At 43.2% G+C, this 15,908-nt stretch overlaps 1 protein-coding gene across 3 annotated transcripts in view; it reads left to right on the top strand.

The window, feature by feature from the left end:
- Nucleotides 1-15,457, top strand: part of kek3 (kekkon 3) — a 62,498-nt gene extending 47,041 nt beyond the window's left edge. For all 3 annotated transcript variants that reach the window (XM_002052134.4, XM_070209230.1, XM_015172881.3), the window contains 2 exons: nt 10,224-12,115; nt 13,255-15,457. In XM_002052134.4, the coding sequence (XP_002052170.1) occupies nt 10,269-12,115; nt 13,255-14,434 (3,027 nt within the window). In that variant the 5' untranslated portion in view covers nt 10,224-10,268 and the 3' untranslated portion in view covers nt 14,435-15,457. The remainder of the gene's footprint in view (nt 1-10,223; nt 12,116-13,254) is intronic.
- The last annotated feature ends 451 nt before the right edge of the window (nt 15,458-15,908 follow it).

Raw genomic sequence — 15,908 nt, 5'->3', positions numbered from 1 at the left:
GTGGGTCAACACGAGCCATACAAAAAACTAAAAAAATACCTAAAATGAGTTATGTGCACATATATACAGTAATAATTCGTGAGCAGACCCCATGGGCTATGGCAATCAATTCAAATGTATCGAGGGATCGGGTATTGTATTCATTTGCATTCTCTGATCCGCAACAATTTTAATTATGACAGTCACGCACGGGTATTTACATTTAATTTTTCGTTTACCTCAACAATAATTCGTAATAGTTTGTTTTCAATTACAGCGAAAGAATAGTGCAGAAATTAAAAGGAAGTAGCTAGTTTATTTACTCAATTTCATGCAGCATTTAATCAAAATAAAATGATTATAGAAACTGTTTAAAAAAAGTTGTTGAAAATTATTTATAATATTATTCCATGGCATCGAATATGCTATGATACCGAAATGGGAATTAAGACAGCGATTTTACGTACTTCGTATTGATTATTAATTTCAATATTTACTGACTTGTTAGTTTAGTTTTATTAACTCAACCTTAATTTCAGAAGCTTATTTAAGTTACTGTCCCCAAAAATACAATCATTTAGGGAATCTGATTGTCTTTTAGAAAAATATATTATTATTTTGCACTAACATACTTACGAAGTATATAAAGTATTGGACAATTAATTAATTTTCATAAACTGGGCAGCCAGGAGAATCTTAGTCTCTTCGGTTTTTCTTGACTAAATAGTTAGTTAAAGTTTTCGCAGCTACCAATCAGGTAACGAGCTTTCCGTGCTTTTTTAATATCGTAGACCAATCTGAATATTTACCTTTAGGAAATGTGTTTTCAGCGCTGCGCTAATAAACAAAGACTTTCACATGGCTGATTATTGTCATTGAACCGAAAATGCGACAACGAGCGAAAAGTGTAAATGGAAAAGAAATCATGACAAGTTTTGCCTGGTAGATCCATCCACTGAACCACTCAACCCCCAACCTCTCATCCAGCTCATCCAGCCAGCCATCCATCTGTGAGCTTAGCTGCCACTACTCGAAGATGTTGTTTCAAAGTTTCCCGAAGCAATCAACTAAGGCAGCGGCTCCCGAGCTGCGGCAGCTTTGGAGCTCTGTTGCAATTGGAAAAGTCAACGGCTGCTTTCGATGCCACGGGCAATATTGTCTCTTCTTAAAGATGCGCAAGGCGAAAGGGAAATTGAAAACAGCAGGCAGGTGCGCGAAGGAAATGCAATCAGGCGGCTGACTCTGCCTTTGCCCTTGACTCATCCCCAGCTGATGTTGTCTTTACAGAATATTTTCTAGATTTTTACAAGATTCTTACAATTTTCCTCGAGAATTGCGTTGCATTGCACAAATTACATAAATCCTATAAATATTTGCAATTACAAAATATTTGCTAGCAGAAAATATGAAAGCAAGAAGCGCATATTCCATAAATATTATCATTATTACTAGTAATATAGTATAGCAGTGTATATGTATACATTTTGGTAGGTTTTCTGTGTTTGTATATACTACAAAGAATTTTGCAAGCCACGCTTAACCACGCGTAACTATCTCTTAAAACCTTTGAGTTATGCTTGGAAATTAAGTCGCTAAATCGATATTATATTTTAAATTTCAACGCCTAACAATAGGATCTACAAGCGCCTGAAAGCTTTGACTAATCCAAATTTTTAAGCTCTACTAGCTTGTTAGAGCTTGAAATTGTTTGGCTCTTACTCTAGCCAGTTGTATTTGTTGGAATAATTATATTCCTGTATTGCTCCAAATGCATTTTCATGCAAAATTGGTTTGCATGCATATAGGCAAATATTTTTTATTTTCCAATGTTCTATTTTGGCGAATAGTTTGTGCAACTTTGCATTTTGCAAATAGTTTCGCTGAAACTACACAGCAAATAGAAATGAAAAACTGAATAATAAATGTAGCATTGGAATTTCGGCGACGAGGCAATCAACCGTAAACAGAACCCATTCTCATTGTTGGTATGCAGAATACCCCTATTTGCCCACACCCTACAGCCCCTGCGAACCCTTTAGGGATTCAAGTGCAAATCGAGTCAACGTCGCGTAAAACGCGCCAAGGAATCGCGAGACGAAAATCTATTATATTATTATTGAGCTTTTATGCGAGCGCGTTGAAAGCATCGAAAGTTGGAAATCCTTGGCATACAGCGAAATGCATTTAACGAGTGCAAGGCACGCCCCACAGTCCCACGGCTCCGACCCAAGGCTCAAGCCAGTTGCATGAGAAAAATGTGAACGTCAAATGGATTTTTATAGCTCCGAAGCTAGCTGGAGATTGCAGCGCTGTGAACCGGCGTAAGCAAATCAAATTTCCGGTAGCCTTAAAGCTCAGTTTAGCCACTTTGGCAGCTCATCGCGAATCCTTTTAAGTGCCTGGCATGGCCATTAAAGTTGCAGTAGCAGAGCTGGCTGTCACGTTGCCCAGTTGGCCCCTGGTTGCCCTGGTTGCCCCGGTTGCCATGGGCACCTGGACAATTAGCAGCAGACTTGGCCTAACGAAATGCGCTCCAATTTCGCTGATTTCCCCAGCAGCTTCGCAGCAGCAACATCCAAACTTTGTCCAAATAATCAATAACTGTCACATGTATAGAAGTGCTGCCCCCGTCTATCTATTTCGCTCATCCTCCCGCCTTGGCAACACAAAAGTTTTGGCCAAAAGTTTTGTGTCCAAAACTGATACGTCGTTTTCATTTGTTTTGATTGGCGTTGGCAATTCATTCCCAGCGACTTGACAGAGAAAGTGAAATGGCATTGTGTATGCATCAATCGAATGTAACTCAATATTTGAATGAATATTCAATTAAACAAACAACAGCTACAACTCACACTGAATGTCAAATGCTGATGTCCATGAATATGAGCTTCAGGTCGTTGGATTCAGTTGGTTGGTTAGGACAATAGAAAACTTTTATACAATTTTTATACTAATAAGTAGATATCATTCATTATACTCGCTGTAGCAATTTAATTTTCTATCAAATTTTCTCTTGTGATGATATAAATTTGCACATATATTTATATACGAAAATAAACATCGCTGAAAATACAAAAGTAATAGTAAGCGGGTAAGACTAGAAAAGAAGGAAAGTGTAAAGAGAGAAGCGAAATAGAGTTTATTTGACTAACAGCAATTATATATATAGAGACATATTTAATTAAATCTGTTATTTATATGAGAAAACCGCAGAGAGGGCCAATAGTTAAAGATGGTTTGCTATAAGAAAATAAACATATAATTTTTCATTCAAACTCATTTTTAAACATCTATGTTAAGGCAAGTAAAATTCACCATTATTCAAAAATTTACTCTGCTAAATAGAAATGGAATTTCAGGGTGAAACCTAAAGGTGGGAAAAATAATGAAACGAACGAAGAATATGAAAGCAAAGCCCTAGACCGGTCGTAACCGGGGCTGCACAACCCTCTTGTTGTTCAGATCCCTTTTTTAATGTGGTACTCAGAGCAATATTAATTTCACAAAGTAAAAAGGGGTTTTAATACTGAGCAGATTATGGGACGCAATATCCAACTAAAAGGACAACACAACAAGAAGGGTTCCTAATTATGTTCTGCTCCGAAACAAAGGTATCTCCAGATCTTTGGTAAATGATGCCAAAAACTATACCACAAAGACATTTATGAATTCGAAACGCATTTTCAGTAGCATTATTTTATATGGATTTCTCTGTTTTGTACCTTGCGGTTTTGCTTATCTACTCGATTGTTAAACCGGTTACGCCTCATATCCATCCCATTCCCTTTCTCAAGCGAATGTTCTTATTTTTTTATACCCTGTACCCATAGAAATTGGTTTAAATTGAGTATTTTGTATTTATATCAACATATGAAACAAGCGGGGGGAAGCAACGTGGACACATTTGGCCAGGTCCATCTGCCCATCTATTTACCGCTATGTCTATCTTGAGAACTCTATGAGCTGTTATTTATGATATGCATTGAGTGGTTATTATATACCTCCCCCTTTTTTATAAGATCGATATTGATATCGTTTTAAAGCATACATTGAAAAATATTAGAGTTAGACTCAAGAAGGAATCGAGTTATAGACAGAACAGAAATATTTCAGGTTTTATAATATAATCAATAGAATAAGTGAAGGTGGTCTAAGTCCTGGGTACAGGTCATCCATAAGTCAAGCAAGCTCAATAATAGCCTTATTTTTATATTCCCTGTAGGCTGACATTTTATTGCCATAGCCATCAGATACCTACCCCAACACAACTGCTGCCACTCACATCTTTTGAGCTAATTTAATATTGTGCTTTGTATGATTTTCACATATTATCAGGAAGTTTTATTGCGGCAATTGAACACGTTTGTCAGTTGCTCTGTGAGAGTCAAAAAGACGAGCAGGTTCGCAACGTCCTTGTAGTCCTTGTCGTAAAATTGAAGCACCCACAGTATTTTGATATTTATGTTCAGAAATTGTAAACGTATGCGAATACATGCGTGTAAGTATTTCTCTGTGTGTGTGTGTGTGTATGTGTGGGTGTGTGTGTGGGTGTGCGACGGCTTATGCGGGCCCCCAAAGCGTTTTGTGCATGCGGTGGACTTGCCTTTGTTTTGTTGGGTTGTTTACTTTTATTAGCTTCGGTATTATTGGTTATTGCGGGGATACATTCAATGGATGATGGACAAAACATATCGGAATAAAACAGAAATAGGCGGTAGAGAGTGAAGGGGAGCATTTAGCCAAAAGGTAGTCTATGGCCTGATTATATAATTTAACTTTTATTTCTACATTTATAGCTCAATAAAAAGGCACATCCCCATAGCCAAGAGCTGTTTAATTTATCTGCCAATCGAGCCGCATATTGAATAGCACTTCGGAATTTATTATGTTCCCGTTCAAGGCGAGACCAAAAGATAAACGTTCTTTTAATAGCCACCGAAAAAGTTTCGCATCGAGCATTGTTCCAATGACAGCAGATAAATTTTAATGCACGATATGAAGTGCATTTCTTTATGTCAAATTTATGCCACCATTTGACTCACGCCGAGACAACAGTTGACATGCGAATTGCATTGAAGAGCTTTCCAACTGAAATACTTTTTAATACACTTGTCCAAAAACTAAATATGGCTATGTCCATTAATTGATTGACTTGACCTATTTTTTGATATAAATAAACTCAGCAAACTTTATCCTACCAAGGGGATTGAATGAAAATGTTAAAATTTCTTGGAATATTAAACGATGCAAGAAATAAACTTGCAGGTGTGCGAAACTTTTGATGAGACCTCACTGATAAGTTAGAAAAAAAGAAAACATCTTTAATTAATTTTCATATGTTTTGGCTCAATCTTTATAATATTTTGGTCTTATATACTTCTGAAAATGAGTTTTTCTTCTGGTAATCTTGTATAATATAAGAAAATCTGATGGACTTATATCGGAATACGGTATACGGAAGCATATATACCTTTTCGATTAGGCCTGTTCAAATCTTAAGCTGGAAGCCTCTTATGTTACGTAAACCATACATTCAGGCTGCATTCACATCATGTATACGCCACGTTGAGAATGGAATCAAATGCATTAAAAGAGTTGCGCTTATGGGCTGTGGCCGTTGCCCAAGCAGTTTAAATCAACAACAAATGTTAATAGAACTGTTGACAAAGGCAACAGGAACAACAACTGAAGTGCGCACTTCAAAAATGAAAGCGAGGGGGTGAAAGTAAACGCTGTGTGGAGGTCGAGCAAACAATATGCCCGGGCAAATAGCAGCAGCCGTAGAACTGAGCCCAGCTTTGGGCCATGTGCCCAAACTGCAGCTGCAGCAGCAGCTGACCACAAGCTAGGGGCGGCAGAGAGAAGCAAGCCAAGCCCTCGACATAATCCGCAGGTTTTGGCCCCTTGAGAAATAATGCTTAGCTGTTTTACTTTGTTTTTATTTTTCCTTGCGCCTCTCATCGCCCCTGTAATTTTTATGGCATTTTGTTTGCTTTCTTTAATTTTTTCGCTTTTTTTTCTTTTGCTGGCCAGAATCCTGGGAAAGTCTATTATGCTTACGAAAATTGCTTTACAGCTGCGGCAGCGGCTAGAAACAATGCAGCAAAGGTTACACAGCATAAAAGAAATACACACAAAAATGAATAATGACAGTGAATGCTGAAACGGAGGACTGGGCAGATAAGGGGCAGATTACTTTTCGCTAAGGACCTAGGCAACAGAATTCGCTATCAAAGTCTCAGCTGCGGCTGCAGCTAGTGAAAATATTTGCGCAGCCTCAACGGGCGTGGTAGGAAAATGGGCAAGCCAAAAGTGCAGTTAAAATAATTTGCGCATAATGAAGCCGGAAGTGTGAACGCAAAAACAAGAAAAGTACAAGAAAATGGAACTTCATTATCAGTGGCCGAGCAGCGGCAGCGGTGGCATCAAAAGAAAATTACACAAAATCTCCGGCAGGGTTTTCTAATTAAAGTTTCAACGGCGTCGACGCCAAAGTGAAATTAATGGCGTTGCCATTTTTGCCAGCGGTACGTTGTTGCTTTTGTATTTATTTCGCTAGCTGTTGCTGCTTACTGGCCTTTTTTCGTTGCTGCTCAGCTTTATGAAGTCAACGGCTGCTCTTTGGGCACTTAATCTGAAGCTCCTCTCCCGGCCCAGTCCCGAGAACCCCAGTCCAAAATCGCCTCAAACATCTTTGCCGGCAAATGTGTGTAATTTATTTGCAATCAATGCGGCCTGAAAGGACATTATTTTTACATTATAGCCGGACGAACGAAACTGCTTTAGAGTGAAATAGATGGAAATAAAAGCGTGCGTGAGTACACGCCTCACACACACAGAACCTAGAGTGGACGTGTTGCCAAAGTTACGTCAGCAAACATTTGGCAGCTGTCACTTGATATTCCATATACCCTCTAGCTGGCTTATATGCAGGGTATGCTTATCTTAAGAAGCTATAAAAGCTATAGAATTGAGAATAAAATATACGTATGAACGATTGTTGACCGTCAGCCAATTAAAGGGCATTAGCTTGTCTGTTTAAGCAGTTGTTATTATATAATACTAAGGGTACATATATAATATTCCAGAGAGTTTTATATATTTGTTACTTAATATGCAACGTGTTTAAGGAGGCCTGTCAAATCTTTGGATCTTGAATAGGTCCAAATATTTTTCTTCAAATTTTAAATTTAAGAATTCAACATTTGTTTTTCATTTTTTCTTATTTTCTTATATGGTGTATGAAAAATCACAATCGTTCACCTATTTTAGGTGAATGTTAATTGAATTTTCGCCTAGATAATCTATGATACTTAATTTTCAAATGAACTTTCAATACATTTTCACACAGAACAGAGATTGATCGAATAATTGATTAGATACGTTCATTCAAAATTTTACCACATATTTTCCACATTGGCGAGTGGAAGTTTTCAAAGCCCCGACCAAGAAAGAAAATAGTGTTCGATAGTTAGTAAGGCCAATGTTGGTATTTTGCTGTGTAAGAATACTTATATTGAATTCATTAGGTTCAACCAACAATTTCGAACTTGCTCTTCTTCTGTGAATCGCTGGCAACTGGCTGCCACAAATCTTTTGGTGCAGCGCAAAAAGTTTCTCGAACCCGCGGCACGTATCGTGTGTCATAAGCAGAAGCGGCTTAAGGAGGAACGGCAACTGTGACTGCGTCTGCGTCTGCGACTGCTACTGCAACTGCAACTGCAAGTGCAAGTTGGCAACTGCATGGAACGTGCCACTGGCAGTTGGCAAATAAAATTATTAACCTCGCTGCAATGCAACATAAATAGGATTAGTGTCTGCAGTAAATGCACAACAGCAACAACTGCAGCAGCAGCAGCAGCAAAAACAAAGGCCGCAACAAAAGCGACAAGAACGAATGTAGTGTGTGTGCGAGTGTGTTGGTGTGTGTGGATGGGGCAACATTTGCATGTTGCATACTTCACGGTGTCGTCATGCTCATATGATAAACGGAATGGCAACGACAATGCCTCACACATGTGCCCCATTGTCTCCCGTCTCTTCACAGTGCCTGCGCCTCGTGCTGTCTGTTTGTGGCCCGCTCGACGGTTCTTGTCTGTGGCGCAGAAAAATGCGGCTGAGTATTTTAGCAACATGCAAAAAGTTTATTCCGTGCGCCGGCGACGTCGCCGTCCAGTGTATTGACCCCCAAAGAGCCCACACATGCATTAGTCACAAGCCCGACCCTGCCGCAGCCCCCCTGCGGACTCTCCTCTTCCTGTCCGCCCGTTGACTTGTCGTGGTTTTTGCAAAGCGTTTGTTTGCTTTGCGGCTTCCGGTTTTATTTCGAATCCGTTTTACGGATAACTGCATAACCGCTTTAAAATATTTTCGTTTTGTTACCAGCTGCAATTTTGCCAGGCAACTGTTACCATTGTTGCCGAACTGCCGGGCTGACAGCATTTGTGCGGCTGCCATTTCGGGCTGTCAAGAGAAACATCAGTTTTCAGAGGCCACTCTCAATGCAGTCGCTGAGTGCAAACATTTCAATTAAGCGCGAGCAGTATTAAATATCCCCATATCATCATAATTAAGTAGCCGAAGCCCTGAAATGCCATACAGAATGTGCATCCGAGCCTGTCACGTGTTCTGTAAGCAAATTGAGAATAAAGTGATTAAAATGCCGCCGATTTACCATTCAGTTGGGGGAGTGCATTTTAAAGATGCCAATGCGCATTTCCATAATTAACACAATTGACACTCACATGTTTAAGCTGTTATTCCAATTAAAATGTGTCACTTGTGTTACATTCATCGCTAGGTATAATATAATACTCTTGTAGAAAGTAAGATCATTTTACCACCGAATGGGCAACGCACTTACGAAAATATCAATCCATAATATATATAAGTCGCGTAAGGTCAAATAATTAATCTTAAAAACGCTGGCAGGCTGCACAAAGACAGAGTCTACTTCAAAATTTGTTAATTTAAACACAAATAGTTTAATCAAACTATTTTGGTCCTCACAGGTGATCGATCGCAAGCCTAGCCTTAGCCTTAGCCTTATCGTTATCTGTGTTCTTGCCTTAGACAGTTTTCTCTCGTCGCTCATATTTGGTAGGTACCAAGGGACTCACAGTTGATCTACATATTCGTTTTAAACCATATTCATATCTATTCTGTCCGAAATATCTTCATATATATTGAGACTATCGTAAGTTCGACGTTTTCTCAACAAACTAGCTTATTATTTAAGTTTTCCATAAATTTTCCTTCAAAATCATCTGAAAAGGAAAAGTATTGAGCCATTAGTGTGTTTCACTTGCTTTCACGTCTTACCAATCTTATCCATAATTTTAATATTTATACTCGACGATATTGTAATTTAAGCAACTTCTGAGAGGCTTTCACAGACATTTGCTCTGCGTTTGGCTGGAAATATTAAAGCGAAATTGCTCAAATGTTGTGCATACGCCCCGTTGGCTGCATGCAAATTTTATATATTAACCGGCAACGGGGCTCAGTGCCTCGCAGTGTTTTGCTTTGCTTACTCTACTTGCATGCTGCTCGTCCATAATTGCAACATGCCGCAAACACAAGCCACGACATGACGGAGCGTACGAGAGAGACATGGAGTGGTTCGACAGGGGGGTAAAGACTGCCAGACAAGTCAAATAAAAGCCGCGAGCCTCACGATAAAACCCTAGTCAACTGGCTGCTTGAGAGGGAGCTTGGGGTAGAAATTGAAGCGAGTGCCACGGCTAGGCTGAGCTCGTTGGGCTGGTGTTGTTATGACTTAATGTCGCTGCGCCAAGTGACAGTTATGATGGAAGTACACCGAGAACGGAGGGCTTATTAAAATGTCGCAAATGCAAAGTTTATGGTAGCTGCATTACATGCCTCGCACCATAAAAAGTGGACAGGGGCAGGGCAGAAACAAAGCAATTACATAAGTTGAATGATTTTCTTAGGCAACTTTCTAGACAACTGAAATAAAGGTTTCAATATAATCGAGGTGGCAGACCAGCTTTAAATCGAACGCATTTTAGCCCACGGCTTGGGAATTATTTCCGAATTATACTCGGTTCAGTACATTTAAAGGGAAATAGCTTACTAATAATAATAATAGGAATGTCGAGATACTTTCGAAATTACTCTTTAAGCGGTTTTGTCGAGTCTACTTTAAGGCTGCAGTGATAGAACCTATGCACCTCACCATCATTCATTCACTCACAGAGCCTCTCTTTCACTTTGTGTTACAGGCAACATTAGCTGAGTTCCATTAGCGATCACTGTCCTAGTATGCGATGGCAGCAGCGACAGCGACGCTGGAGGAGGATCGTGCCCGGCCCCGCGATATAGCTAGCGATAATAGCGCCCAGCAGCGCACGCTGGCCACGAAGGTGCGTCGAAAAGGACGCGACAGGCGACCACTGCGGCGACTGCATCCGCCCATACCGCTTGGTCAGCTGCTCTGGCTGCTGTGTTGCCTCAGCCAGCTGCGCGCCGAGTGCCCGTCAGTGTGCGAGTGCAAGTGGAAGAGCGGCAAGGAGTCCGTCTTGTGCCTTAACGCCAACCTCACACATATCCCCGAGCCGCTCGACGCAGGCACCCAGCTGCTGGACTTAAGTGGCAACGATATTCAGACTATACCCGATGACAGCTTCGCCTCGGCCCAGCTGCTCAATCTGCAAAAAGTTTACCTGGCCAGGTGTAGGCTGCGGCTCATTGAGCGTCACGCGTTCCGCAAGCTCATCAACCTAGTGGAATTGGACTTGAGCCACAATCAGCTGTCGGCGATTCCCTCGCTGGCCCTTTATCATGTCCCAGAGCTGCGCGAGATACGACTCACGGGCAATCCCATATCGCGTGTGCCGGACGACGCCTTTGGACATGTGCCGCAGCTGGTGCGCCTGGAGCTCAGCGATTGCCGCCTCTCAAGCGTGGCGGTGCGCGCCTTTGCCGGCCTCGAGAGCAGTCTGGAGTGGCTCAAGCTGGACGGAAACCGCCTGAGCGAGGTCAGATCGGGCACAATTACCTCGCTAGCCTCGCTACACGGCCTCGAGCTGGCTCGCAATGCCTGGAACTGCAGCTGTTCACTGCGACCGCTGCGGGCGTGGATGCTCCAGCAAAATATACCCAGTGGCATACCGCCCACGTGTGAGTCCCCAGCGCGTTTAGCTGGCCGCGCCTGGGACAAGCTGGATGTGGATGACTTTGCGTGTGTGCCACAAATCGTTGCCACAGACACAACCGCCCATGGCGTGGAGGGACGCAACGTGACGATGAGCTGCTACGTGGAGGGCGTGCCCCAGCCGGCAGTGCGCTGGCTGCTCAAGAACCGATTGATTGCCAATCTGAGTGCGGCTGGCGCGGGCGAGGATGCCGAGGAGCCGCGCACAGCAGCCGCTACGCAGGGTCGCAAAACGTATGTGGTTAACATGCTGAGGAATGCCTCCAATCTGACGATACTCACCGCGGACATGCAGGATGCGGGCATCTACACCTGCGCCGCAGAAAACAAGGCCGGCAAGGTGGAGGCCAGCGTAACGCTAGCCGTGTCCCGCCGTCCCCCGGAGGCGCCTCTCGGCGTGCGTATTGTGCTGCTGGGCGTGCTTGCAGCGCTGCTTTTTGTGGTGGGCTCCTCGTTTGCGGCCATATGCTTCTGCTCGCTGCGAAGGCGCCGCAAGCTGCGATTGTGGAATTCGGTGCCGCCAGTGCGGCGCAGCGAGAGCTACGAGAAGATTGAGATGACAGCCAGGGTGCGACCGGATTTGGGTGGCGGCGCCAGCTGTGGCGGTGGCAGCGGCACTGGCGCGGGTCTCTTTCAGGATGCCGAGGAACAGAGCTATCTGCGGGCTGCGCACACACCACTTAACGACCACGATGCGGGGCAGGCGGCCATTGTGAATCCGAGCGCTGGCAATGGTACGCGACGCAACGGCGACTACCTGCATGTGTCCACGCACTGCGACGACGACGAAGAGGACACCCAGCAGCCACAGCAGGCACAGCCATCGCAGCCATCGCATCAGTCGCAGCCAAGAAAGGGCTCCATGGCGAGCAATGGTATTTCCGCATCCGCAGCGAATAATTCTGTTGCGGCCACCGAGGAAACGGATCTGCACATACCGCGTCTGATTGACATCGGCGGGTAAGTTGACCTTCCTCCGCCTCCTCAGCATACCAGCCCCTCCCTACCCATTGCTTTTGTTCTCTGCTGTTCGTTACTTCGAGTGGCAATTGTCCTGTTGCAGTCGCCCCGTCAAAGAGCTGTCATACTCTAGTGCGCTTCTCGCCCGGATCCGTTCATATTATGGGCAACACTTGACACTTTCCGCTTGAGTGCTGCTGCACCAACGACTCCCCCCTCAGCGCACCTCACCCCTTTCACACCTCTTCCTCACCAGCGTAAAGGCGGTTGCTAATGATGCGCGAAATATGCGATGGCTGCCACACGCGTCGTATGAGTATTTTATTTTTGTGCGCCCCTCGTTGATTGGCACCTCTCATGTTGGGGCAAACGAGCATGGGCAGTGTTCCAAGTGCCTCTCATATGCAATATAATGAATATAGAATATGTGTACTTTATGTGACAAGAAGAAGGGTTGTCTCTGTAGCCAATCCCAAAAATAGATATCAAGAAGAAGAAGGGGTTGTTCATTAATCAATAGACTCTGACAGAGCTTTTCAAGAAATGAGAAGAGCTTGCAACAGATTTAAGAATATGTGCAACTAAAAAGGATGAAGAAGGTGGCTAAGGTTATACAAAATCATGATTAAAATTGGGGCTTAATCCTTATTATTTTTCTTAATTTTTCTAGGCAAATCATTTTTAAGTAATGACTGTAGATGATGTTTATTTTTTTAAAAAAAAAGTTATGTTGTGTCCCATTTAGAGTTTAAAATTCAGGCCGATTGTTGGTTCATTTCAAAGAGGAAAAATACATTTCTTTTTTTCGATCAAAATAGAACCCATTTGTCGATCAATACATTTTTCGGCAAACTTGTTTTTTGCGTATGTTTTATAGTTTCGGTGGTTCACTTAGTTAGGATGAGAATTGGCATATATCTTGCCACAGCGCGCTATGACACATTCGTAATTCCCTATTCAGGATTACATTAAAAAGATCATACAGCTGTTCTAAGCCATTACGGAAAGCAAAATACCCTGCTGCTCCAGAAAGAGTACGTCATAAGGATCGCATTTGCCCTTTCGCCCTTGGATTAACACTTGTTTCTTCTCACTTTTTCTAATTGCAACCTATACCTGTACATTATGCAATTTTACAGCACTGACTCAGCTTCTAGTTCGATATCTAGTAAGGTGGATGCCGCTGCTCGACTTGCTGGCTATGCAGGACACGCTGCAAGCTGGAAGACAACGCCAATAGCAACCACAAAGATCACGTCGCCGCAGAGCAAATCGACGGCGACAACTCAGGCCACAAACACGCCCTGCTCGGCCACGCCCTATAGCCACTATGGCAATCACACGACGGACGAGATGGCCACCTCCGTGTTCTGCAGCAGCAATGGCGACGGCCAGGAGAGTGATCTGTTCGACAGCAACTATCCAGATCTACTGGACATTGCCAAGTACGCAGTGGCACAGGCGGCGCAATCGGGCCACGCCTATGCGCCAGCTGGGTCGGCCCCAGCCAACGGCGGCCTCTGCACCCTGCCCCGGAAGCTGAAGCATAGTGGCAAGTATTTCCGCAACTCTTCGGACAGCCAGTCGCCACTGCTGGCGGACAACTCAAGCAAGTATGGCAGCAGCACGCTGGGAGACGGCAGCTTTCTGAACGAGGCCATGGGCCTGGGCAGGCGCTACTCGGCCGAGTCTAGCTATGCGAACTACGCCAGCACCGCAACCTACACGGGTGGTGGCCAGCGTGCCAATAGCTTCTTGAACCTGGTGCACAGCGGTGGCCACAAAGGTGCCATGCATGGGCACCATTTGGGCCAGAAGCCCAGCCTCCCTTCGTCGCCTGTGCAACACCAACGCTCACTAAGCAGCGCGGCGACGCCGCTGCTTGATTTCTCGGCGCTGGCGACGCGTGCTGCAGGCGCGGCTAACTCGTCGGTGGCTGCTTACGACTATCATGCGGCGCAGCTGGAGCGTTTCTTAGAGGAGTATCGCAATCTGCAGGATCAGCTGTGCAAAATGAAGGAGACCTGCGACACAATACGCAAGAAGGAGACGCCACTTCGCGGCGCCATTGGGCAGTCGGCTGCCCAGCTGGCCGACCCTGTGATGTACAGTGCGGCGACTGCCTCGCACAGTCCGAAGCCGCCAACAACGACGCTGAAGGCGAAAACATTGCTGCCCGGCCAACCTCCCGATCCCCCGCCCTATTGGCTGCACCGCAACGCCATGCTGAAGCGCTTGAATCCAGATGCCAATGGCACGGGCAATGGGCCCTCAAGCGCCTCCTCGCCACAGCCCGGTCAGGATATCTTCAAGAGCTAATCGAACTTGTGTACAGCCAAGGAATAAACCAGAAACCAGAAAAACCTTCGGTGCACCGAAGCCTACATACACTTGCAGAGGTACCCTCAAACTTTCACTATTTGTTTTTATTTATGTGATTTTGGGCTTGTTTTAAAGAACTTGCCTTAGAAAATTTTAAGGATGTCTGCTGAGTTGTTTTTCGAAAGTTAAGTTTTCGAAGGGTTTCCCCTATTGAAAGCAAAATTTGAGGTTTTTTTTGGGGAAGAGAGATTCAAACGTTTTTTAATTTGATATACATATGTGATGCAATGATTTTTGAAAAAATATCAATATTATTCACTATTTATCTGTTATCATTTTATTCGGATAAGCTTTTGTTTTCCAAATGTTTAGGATTTTTTATAGTTCTGCAAGGTAATGTCTCTCAATATGAAATTTCTCTTAATTAGGCTTAGGTAGATGGGGCTCTTAACTGGTTATAACGCCAGCCCCTCTATTGTATTATAGAACACACACACTTTTCCACTCTTTCTACTCGGTACGCATATTCAACAGTCATATCGTAAGTGTATAGACAAAAGCCCCTATTTGAAAATCCTAACCTGATTGATAATTCCAAGACCCAAAGCTCTCGTGTTAGTCAAACTAAAAGTGTTTTTGTACTTTAAGCGATCTCATAAAAAAAAAAAACAAAAGAAGTAATAATAATTATTAATTAATTCAATACAATATGTATATTCTAAGTGGAATTGAGTTGGCACTGACTGCAGGCATTGATTGATTGATTGATTGATTGATGTATTGTTTGATTGTTAGACATTTTATTAGAGCTTTAAGTTATGATAAAGCAAATCAAAGTTTGAAATGTGGGAGTATTTAAGGACGCCAACTCAATTCAAACGAAAAAATTGTAATTAACAATAATAACAGCAACAAGAACAATTTATTTTAGGGTGTCACTAAACTAAAACTCAAAAGACAAAACAAAAAGAAATAATAATAAATTAGTTGAGAATTGAAAAAGAAAAACACAAAAAATGGCAACAATACCAAAGCGAGTTCTAATGTCGCTTGCGGTGGAGGTGGGGTCAATGACTGGCTCAATCGACAACCGTGCAAATGTTCATTTCCGGTTTGCGCCCTTAATCAGTGAGTGGGCGTGTGGGTGTGTGGTGCATGTGGAGGGCTATTTAAAGTAATTGTCGCTTGTCGCGCGACATTCACTGTGTTTTCTCTGCAAATTACGTGGATATGTGTGTGTGTGTCTGTGTGTGTGTGTGTGTGTGTGTGTGTGTGTGTGTGTGTGTGGCTGTGGGCGTGCTTGGCTGCCACGCCCCGGTCAGTTGGCAAGATTAAACAATAATTTTATGGAACACACACAGAAACGTACAAATCGCACCAATTGGTTTTGTGTGAAAATTGCGAGCATTTCTTTTATTTCTTTTATTTTTCTTCGCATTTGCCAGCTCAAATAAAGTTGTAAAATGCAAAT

This window comes from Drosophila virilis, chromosome 4 (assembly GCF_030788295.1).
Source record: "Drosophila virilis strain 15010-1051.87 chromosome 4, Dvir_AGI_RSII-ME, whole genome shotgun sequence".
Taxonomy (NCBI): Eukaryota; Metazoa; Arthropoda; class Insecta; order Diptera; family Drosophilidae; genus Drosophila; species Drosophila virilis.
Note: the sequence above shows the minus strand (reverse complement) of the source record. Positions and strands in the feature narration are given on the sequence as shown.